The sequence below is a fragment of the Arachis ipaensis genome, chromosome B09 (genome assembly GCF_000816755.2).
Source record: "Arachis ipaensis cultivar K30076 chromosome B09, Araip1.1, whole genome shotgun sequence".
Classification (NCBI taxonomy): Eukaryota; Viridiplantae; Streptophyta; class Magnoliopsida; order Fabales; family Fabaceae; genus Arachis; species Arachis ipaensis.
Window position 1 is genome coordinate 28,520,377 of NC_029793.2, and position 9,865 is coordinate 28,530,241.

The 9,865-nt window shown below is 42.3% G+C and overlaps 1 protein-coding gene across 1 annotated transcript; it reads right to left on the reverse strand.

Moving 5' to 3' along the window:
• On the reverse strand, window positions 4,006-9,242 carry LOC107615301 (ras-associated and pleckstrin homology domains-containing protein 1-like). The gene is made up of 5 exons (XM_016317385.1): window positions 9,131-9,242; window positions 8,459-8,831; window positions 7,547-7,716; window positions 4,790-5,062; window positions 4,006-4,322 (listed from the first exon to the last, which is right to left on the reverse strand). Exons 1-5 carry the CDS (start codon window positions 9,240-9,242, stop codon window positions 4,006-4,008), a joined length of 1,245 nt encoding a protein of 414 aa, XP_016172871.1.

Consider the following 9,865-nt stretch of genomic DNA (forward strand, 5'->3'; position numbering starts at 1 on the left):
AATACCAAACTTAGAGTTTGACTGTGGGAGCTTTGGTTGACTCTGCAGTGAGAGAAGCTTTTCATGCTTCCTCTCCATGGTTACAGAAGAAGATCCTTGAGTTTTAAACACAAGGTTGTCCTCATTCAGTTGAAGGACTAACTCTCCTCTGTCCACATCAATCACAGCTCTTGCTGTGGCTAGGAAGGGTCTTCCAAGGATGATGGATTCATCCTCCTCCTTCCCAGTGTCTAGGATTATGAAATCAGCAGGGATGTAAAGGCCTTCAACCTTTACTAACACGTCCTATACTAGTCCATAAGCCATTTTCATGGATTTGTCTGCCATCTCTAATGAGAAATTGGCCTCCTGTACCTCAAGGGTTCTTGGGAGGTTCATCTTCCCAAGTCTCATTACCAAATAATTTGGCATTCAACTTCATGATTGCACCAAGGTACTTGGCAACTTGCTCTTCAGTAACATCCTCATTCTCTTCAGAAGAAGAATATTCATCAGAGCTCCTGAAGGGCATAAGGAGGTTTAATGGAATCTCTATGGTCTCTAGATGAGCCTCAGATTCCTTTGGTTCCTCAGAGGAAAACTCCTTGTTGATCACTGGACGTCCCAGGAGGTCTTCCTCACTGGGATTCACGTCCTCTCCCTCCCTTATAGGTTCGGCCATGATGGTTAAATCAATGGCCTTGCACTCTCTCTTTGGACTTTCTTCTGTATTGCTTGGGAGAGTACTAGGAGGGATTTCAGTGATCTTCTTACTCAGCTGGCCTACTTGTGCCTCCAAATTTCTAATGGATGACCTTGTTTCATTCATGAAACTCAGAGTGGCCTTAGATAGACCAGAGACTAAATTTGCTAAGCTAGATAGATTCTGCTCAGAATTCTCTGTCTGTTGCTGAGTGGATGATGGAAAAGGTTTACTATTGTTAAACCTGTTTCTTCCACCATTATTAAAGCCTTGTTGAGGCTTTTGTTGATCCTTCCATGAGAAATTTGGATGATTTCTCCAGGATGAATTATAGGTGTTTCCATAAGGTTCACCCATGTAATTTACCTCTGCTATTGCAGGGTTGTCAGGATCATAAGCTTATTCTTCAGAAGATGCCTCTTTAGTACTGTTGGATGCATTTTTCCATCCATTCAGACTTTGGGAAATCATGTTGACTTGCTGAGTCAACACTTTGTTCTGCGCCAATATGGCATTCAGAGCATCAATTTTAAGAACTCCCTTCTTCTGAGGCGTTTCATTATTCACGGAATTTCTCTCAGAAGTATACATGAATTGATTATTTGCAACCATGTCAATAAGTTCTTGAGCTTCTGCAGGCATTTTCTTTAGGTGAATGGATCCACCTGCAGAATGGTCCAATGACATCTTTGAGAACTCAGACAGACCATAATAGAATATATCTAGAATGGTCCATTCTGAAAGCATGTCAAGAGGACACCTTTTGGTCAGCCAGGCACGTGTTGCATTAGTGAGGTCATGTGCCCTCATCGACGCGTGCGCGCACGGTACGCGTGCGCGTCCCTGGCTAGTTCTGCGATGTGCGCGCGAGCGCCTTGTGTGCGTGCGCGTGCATGGCTGACTTTGCTTCTTTGACTTTTTTTTATGCTTCTCTCCACTTGTATGCTTCCTTCCTTGCTTTCTTTGATCCATGCCTAGCCTATTTCAATCCTGGAATTACTAGCAAACACCTCAAGGCATCTTATGGAATCAAAGAAGAACTAGAATTCATCAAAATAAGGCTTAACAAGCATGTTTTTACACTTAAGCACAAATATGGAAGAGATAACAAAATCATGCTAATTCCTAGGTTAAATGTGACAAAGGTTATCAAAATACTCTAAATTCAATGCAAAACAAACCGTCAAATTGGGGTTTGTCAACCTCCCCACACTTAAGCCTTAGCATGTCCTCATGCTAAAATAAGAAGGAACTAAGGGTTATGACATTTATTGAATGCAACTAAACTATATGAGTCCTATCTGAATGCAATTATGTAAAGCAATTGGAAATGTGTAAGCACAAGAGCTAGGCAATAAGGACTAAGTCCAAACTATATGAGTCCTTTCCCAAGAGAGCATGTGTAAGCACAAGAGCTAGGCAATAAGGACTAAGTCCAAACCACAATTGTATTGAATTGTCAAAAAGGAGTTCAAACTTGCAAGAATATAGATAATATGGGTGAACACATGTGATTGAACTTTTGAACCCTCACCGGATGTGTATCCGCTCTATTTACTCAAGTGTTTAAGGGTTAATTCACTCAATTCTCTTCTAATCATGTTTTCCAAAATTTGATTTTCTTCTAACAATCAACATTTATTCAATGCATGCATACATTCATCATGAGGTCTTTCATTTGGGTTGTAATGGGGTTAGGGTCAAGGTAGGATCATTTATGGTCAAGTGGACTAGGATTTGAATCTTTGATTAGCATAGACTTTCCCACCTAACCTATTTAATGACCTATACAAATGCGAGCTGTTCTAACTACCCATTCTTCACTTTTTCTTACATACTCATGCATTTTCTTTTCATTTCACAACACTTATGCATTGATTCTTATTGAGCTTCACTTTGGGGCATTTTGTCCCCTTTATTGCTTTTCTCTTTTTTTTTCTTTTTCTATATACATTTTTTTTTCTTTTCTTTTCATCATTTTTTTTTCTTTTCTTTCTTTTTTTTTTCTTTTTTTTCAAACTAAGTACAAGAACATCAATGCATAAGGTCTCTACATTTAATCAATACATGAATATGTGCCCAATTCCTAAACATAAATGTGTACTGTCCATTTTTATCCCCTCCAATGTTCCCAAGCCTCACCAACTTTGAATAATAAAACACTCTCACTAGCCTAGGTCAATCAAAGATCCAAACAAGGGCTTTTCATTGGTTTTCCGCCTTAGGCTTGTAATGTGCTAAAATAAGAATAAGTTGGTTAAGCATAGGCTCAAAATTGGCTAACAATGGAGAGTAAAAGGTTGGCTATTTGGGTAAGTGGCTAATGAAAGAATGGCCTCAATCATATAAATGCACAAACACAAGAAATAAACGGATATATAAAATCAAGCAAATCAAGGGTCACAATCATGGAAAGAGAACAATGTCACACAAGAATGGAAAATAAATGGTTATAAAATGTAACCACATCAATAGGCTCAAGTCTCACAAGCTTGTGTTCTCAATTCAATACATGCTTCACAAGGTATGAAATTCAAGCAAGTTTCAAAAATTCTCTTTCAATCAATTGGGTTAATGCCCTATATTTAAATTTCTTGAAAAATCTCAATGTTTGACTAAGCATTGTTGTGATTGAAAAGTTCAAAAATTTTCTTAGTTCACCCTTTCCTTTTTCACTTAGAACCAATATATTATGCAAAAAGGGTGACTAAATATTTGCAATCCAAAGTATGATTTCTAATCACAACTACAAACTAAAAACAAAGATAAACAAAATGTATATCCAACTAAAAGTATGGAATCTATCATCCAAAACATCTAAAAATATCCAAAAGCATCAAAATATCTAAAATCCAAAATAAGCAATAAAAATATCCAAAGCAAACTAGAAATGCATCAAAATATATACCTCAATGTTTGACTAAGCATTGTTGTGATTGAAAAGTTCAAAAATTTTCTTAGTTCACCCTTTCCTTTTTCACTTAGAACCAATATATTATGCAAAAAGGGTGACTAAATATTTGCAATCCAAAGTATGATTTCTAATCACAACTACAAACTAAAAACAAAGATAAACAAAATGTATAAAGAAGAATCCAACTAAAAGTACGGAATCTATCATCCAAAATATCTAAAAATATCCAAAAGCATCAAAATATCTAAAATCCAAAATAAGCAATAAAAGTATCCAAAGCAAACTAGAAGTGCATCAAAATATATACAAAGATGTGCAAAATGAGATAACTAGGCCGAAAAGTTCACCGGTTCCCAAATAATGCTACCGGTGCCCTCCCTACACTTAAAACCAAGCATCGTCCGCGATGCTAAACCGGAGGATCAGTGGGAGGTACAATGATAGGCTCAGGCTCGGGCTGTGGCTCTGGGACCTCAGTAGTGTCAGGAGCAGCTGGAGGTGCATCCCGCTGAAGTGGCTCATCCGCATCCTCCTCCCGATGATCCTGCTCATCGGAGGTCGGAGATTCTGGGAGCGGAGGCAACTCAGCGCCAAGGGAGATGAGTGCCTGATCCATCCGATCCAGTCGGCGTCTGACATGGAGCCTCTCGCGCTCCAAGAACCGAAACAGACGCTGAACCAGTAGGTAAGTGGGCTCGGGTGCTGAAGGAGGTGGTTTGCCCAAAACTGAAATAAAGATCAAGATGAAACTAATTTCCTTGAAAATCGGACAGCATTCCGGCTTAAAATTGGACGTTCCCGGATAGCAAAATAGCACAATTAGCACAAAAAATGACATCACTCACGCACAGCAGCAAACAGATATTATTTGGCAACACATATTGCATGGAATATCAACCCAAAACCAACATACCGTACCCAAGGAAGCAAGCAGCAGATATGCACATACGGAGCAATTATCAGGCCTAGAATCCTCTATCCAGCCCTAGCTACGTAATAGCAATTATATCTATCTAACCTAACATACAAAATTTGAATTTAGCTAACTAACATGCAATTCCAGGAACTAACATAAATGAACAAATAAAAAGGAAAAAAAAGAAATAACAGAAATGGAGCAGGAACCTGGGAGCCGGGAAAACTGAGAATGGAAAGGGGGACTACGATAGGGCAGGGGCAGCAGAGACAGAAACTGGCACCGCCGTGAACGGTGGCGGTGAAGACGGCTGGCGCGGTGGTTTGAGAAACTGAGGGGAGGAGGAACGGTGATGGTGAAAGGAAGAACTGACCGGAGCAGCGCGGTGGAACTTGCGCCGACGGCAGCGGCGGTCGCGGTGAGTGGCGCTGGGCGGCAAATGGGTAGAGACAGAGGGGAAGGGTGAGTGGAAGAGAGGGGGCGATGAAGGGAGAAGGGGGAGGCAATGATGGCGGCGGTGGTCGCGGTGAGTGGCGCTCGCCGGAGGTTGCTGGGAGTTGAGTGGTGGGAGAAGAGAAATGGAACGTTAGAGGGGAAGAAGTGTGGTGCGCGAATGCGTTAGGGTTCGCGTCTCTGGGTAAGTGAAAATTCGAATCCGCGCGTACGCGCGCCGTGCGCGTTCGCGTGAGTGGAAGAAATGAAAGAATGGCGCGGAAGCGCCAGACGCGCAGGCGCGTATGTGAAGGAATCGGGATGGGCGCGGGCGCGCAAGGTGCGCGTCGGCGCGGATGTGCTGGGCTGGAGGCTTAAAAGGGGCCCAGAGTTGGCACAACTCTCGGGTCCTTTGGCCCTGGGTGGTGCTAATACGCATCGACGCGCACGCGCACTGGGCGCGTTCGCGTGAGCTGCTTGATCTTATTGGATGGGTGCGGAGGCGTGAAGTACGCCAACGCGTGAACAGCGAGGGGTGCGGACGTGTACAGCGTGCGTCCGCGTGAGTTGAGTTGAGCTGGGGGCTTAAAGTTGGCCCAGATCCCGCGCAACTCTCTGGATATTGGCCCAGAAGTTCTAGCAGCGGGTCGACGCGTACGCGGCAGATGCGCGTATGCGTGCGTTTCCTTATAGCTGTATGGACGCGCACGCACGTAGTGCGCGTCAGCGTGGAAGGAATTTGGGCTTGGGGCATAACGCCGGCCTAAGAGAGGCCCAACTCTCTGGAAAATGGGTGATGAGGCGTCCGCTCAGGGGCGCGTGCGCGTATGGTGCGCGCACGCGTCCTTCCCACCCTTCTTCTCTCTCTCTTTTTTTTTTTTTTCAAGGAGAAAAATTATGCCCAGGAGCTCCCTAGACTACTTACAACTCTTTATTCAATCAACCATCATACAATTTGCAAGAATGTAATTTGATATTATTCATCTACTACGAAACACAACATACATGTGACTAGGCTAACAATTAAGTTGTACAAACAAATTATGTGAAACATCTACCTACAATGGTAACTCAAATCACTTATTAGGCAGATTTAAAAGAGAATGGAAAGAGTTTACCATGGTGGGGTGTCTCCCACCTAGCACTTTTAGTTTAAGTCCTTAAGTTGGACATTTTGAGAAGCCTATTGTCATGGTGGCTTGTGTTTGTACTCGTCCTTGAATCTCCAAGGATCTTTGCTTCTCAATTGGTTGACAGAATTTCCAACCATGTTCATCAAGCTTGGGCACAGTTCTACCCAAGATATGAGTCCCCATAGTTGGTCTTCACATAGCGAACCGGGATCCCATATCTTGTCTTGACACACATCCGTTAGTTGAGTTTCATGGTTTTGTCGGATGAGCGGTTGACATAAAGGTGATTGACACATAGAATTCTCTTTACTCCACCAATGCTCCCTCCTATATCCGTATAAAGTAATCCTTGTCCCAACATTCACACTCTTCTATAATTTCAACTCCATGTCCAACGGGTGAAGATTCCATTGTAGAGAGCAATTCATCTATGATTGAATCCATCTCTTGATAAGCCTCTTCCAAGTCTCCAACGATGATATGCCTTGGGGGTTGCACACCTTCTTCAACTTCAATATCAAGCTCCTTGGAAGAGTGCTCCATGAGACTACATTCCCTTGGACTTTCAACATCTCCTAAATCTTCAACCACTTCTTCCTTTTCTTCAATGATCATAGGCTTCTCCAATTGTTCCAACACAAAATTTGACTCCTCCTTTTCCTCCGAATTTTCCAATTTCTCCTTCATGCTTTGCTCTTCTTTTGACTTTTCATATGTGGTCACGGAAGTACCTTGAATATTCAAGCATTGGTGGGCTAAAGTGTGCACTACCTTAGTCAAGTTGGTCACGAACTCAAGTGTATCCCGTTTCATGGCCTCTTGTCCTTGAAGTAACAAAGTGAGAGAATCGTCTATTGGGGCTTGTGGTGGGTAGGAAGGTTCGTTGTTTTGGAGAGAGAGTTCATAATAGGAGGGTGGTTCTTTTTGGTAAGGTTGTGGAGATTGTGTGTATTGAGGTGGTTCTTGGTAGTGATCTTGATAGGGTGGAGGTTCTAAGGGCTCTTGCTCATAATGGTCATAAGAATATGGTAGGGGTGGTTGGTTATATGAGGGGTAGGGATCATAGGAAGGTGCTTGGTATGGGAAGGCTTGTGAGAATGGTTGAGGTTCATGTTGAGGGTGAGAGTCATAGGCATACGGTGGTGGTGCTTGGAAGTCACAAGGTGATTCACCATAGCCATTGGATTGGTATGCATCATAGAATGGCTCTTCTTCATAGTGCATTGGTGGGGGTTGTTGCCATGAGGATTGATCATATGCATATGGCTCCTCCCACCTTTGGTCATCCCATTCTTGATACAAATCTTCATTATAGTCCTCATTTCCTACAACATGTTGATAACCAAACTCATAGCTAAGGTGAGAATTCATGATAGCAAGAAGAAAATGAAAACAAAATCTAATAAGAAGCAAGAAAATTAAATCCTAAAACTAGCAAGAGCTAACAAAAGCAAATGACCGAAGCTCACAGTAGAGATTGGGGAATTTGTCTGGATTGGTAGAAGGCAACTGCTGATTCTCTTTATCCTCGTCATGCAATGGATTCTTAGCATAGTTCCTGTAGATGGAAGGAATGGAAGGGGTAGAGTGTTTTCTCTTCTTAGAGGCGGTGGCTATGGCTTTGCCTTTATCCGACATCCTGAAAAATGTGATAGAATATATAAAACATTTAGCATGTAGCAAAAAAACATGGTCAGGTCATAAATGACAAAGAACAATCATGCTGTTGCAATGAATATGCAAAAGTGAACAAGTAAACCAAAAAAAATGCAAGCTTCATTAAAGTCAACAACTCATATTCACAAGGCAATAATATCATCATATAGTTGAAGGAATTTGTTAAAGATGGTTAAAGGTGAGTGGAAGTGGAATGGTTAAAGAAGTTAGTAAGTTAGAAAAGTAGGTTAGTGATATGATGATATTTATGCGTAATGAAAAGAAAAGTTGTGGTTTATGTTTACGATGATTGATGCAAGTCCGGGAAGTCAAAAGGAAGTGGAGATTGCCCAAAATTGAAATAAAGACCAAAGTAAAATTAATTTCCTTGAAAATCGGGCAGCATTCCGGCTTAAAATTGGACGTTCCCGGATAGCAAAATGGAACAATTGGCATGGAAAACAACATCAATTAGGCAAAGCAGTGGTTGTATGACATTCAGTCGACAAGGAGTGCATAAAAACAATCCAAAATTAGCATACAACATTCAGAGAAACAGACATCGAGTAAGCACATACGGAGCACTTATCAGGCCTAGAATCCTCTATCCAGCCCTAGCTACCTAACCGCAATTATTTCTATCTAACCTAACATGCAAAGTTCTAAGCCTAACTAACTAACATGCAATAGACTAACGAACAGAAACAGATGATTAAAAGAAAAACAGAAAGGTGTAAGTTGCGTAGGAACCTGGGGGCAGAAGGGAACTAGGAATGGAAAGGGAATTCGGGAGTAGGGCCACAGAATCAGAATTCGCGCCGCCGTCAATGGTGGCGGAGATGGCAGAGGAGCGGCGGCGAGAGTTGCTGCGGCGGCCGAGATGATGTGGGTGGGTGAGAGGGAGAGAGAGAGGTTGAGGGCGAGTTGCCGGCTGTGATGCTGGCACGGCGGCGGGGATGGTGGCGCGGTGGAAGTTTGAGAAACTGATGGGAGGAGGGACGGTGAGAGGGGGAAGAGGAAGAGGAGGACAGAGGAGTAAGAGAGAAGGGGAGGGAGAAGAGGGGAGGGCAGTGATGGCGGCGGCGGCGATGGTGGATTCTTCCAATCATCGTTCCTATGCCTTGAAACGTTGACCTTAATGAGCCTAATTCCTAACTTGCAACCACTACACAACTTATTCTTGCTTTTAACTCCACAGAGAGCTCTAAGTTGTCCATCCGTTTCAATCAAACCATATTCAAGAGAGAAAGTGAAGCTTATGGATAAGAATTTTACCCACTTGAATGTTGTGTTGGATGGTGACTCGGGAAGGGGGGCCTCCCCACACTTAGATAATGCAAGGTCTACTTCCTTGTGCTCTTCTTTAGTTGTTTCCACCTCTTCACAATTCTCTTCACTTTCAACCTCATCTTCTTCGTTACGTGGCTTGGTGTTATCTTCAAGAACTTCTTCTTGTTTAATGAGAGGCGATTCAACTTTGGATAGAAATTCATTGATGAACAAGGTCATCTCTTGCTCAACCTCCTCATATTCTTCAATTTCAATATACACCATGCCAACGTTTTCCTCTTGGTAGCTCTCTTCCTCATTGCTCACCAAGGGTATGGGAGGTTGTGCACATTCTTTTATACTTTCAACTCTATGTCCAATGGGAGAGGATTCCATTGTAGAGAGAAATTCATCCATGATTGAATCTATTTCTTGATAAACCTCTTCCAAGTCTCCAACGATGATATGTCTTGGAGATTGCGTACCCTCCTTAACATCAATATCAAGCTTCTTGGAAGAGTTCTCCATGATGCTACATTCCCATGGACTTTCAACATCTCCAAGATGTTTTTACACTTAAGCACAAATATGGAAGAGATAACAAAATCATGCTAATTCCTAGGTTAAATGTGACAAAGGTTATCAAAATACTCTAAATTCAATGCAAAACAAACCGTCAAATTGGGGTTTGTCAGTCATCTGCTTGTATCTTTCCCAAGCTTCATAGAGGGATTCACCATCTTTTTGCTTGAAGGTCTGAACATCCACTCTAAGCTTGCTCAGCTTTTGAGGAGGAAATAACTTAGCCAAGAAGGCCGTGACCAGCTTATCCCAAGAGTTCAGGCTATCTTTAGGTTGTGAGT

Bases quoted from the DNA above. Each gene is read 5' to 3' on its own strand.
- LOC107615301 (XM_016317385.1), bottom strand. From the start codon at position 9,242: ATGACCTTGTTCATCAATGAATTTCTATCCAAAGTTGAATCGCCTCTC. The intron at 7,717-8,458 runs GTTTTTCTTTTA...CACATTTTTCAG, and splicing joins TACGCAACTTACACCTTTCT to GATGTCGGATAAAGGCAAAG. The intron at 4,323-4,789 runs GTTTCTGTCTCT...TCTTTATTTCAG, and splicing joins CACCGTTCACGGCGGTGCCA to TTTTGGGCAAACCACCTCCT.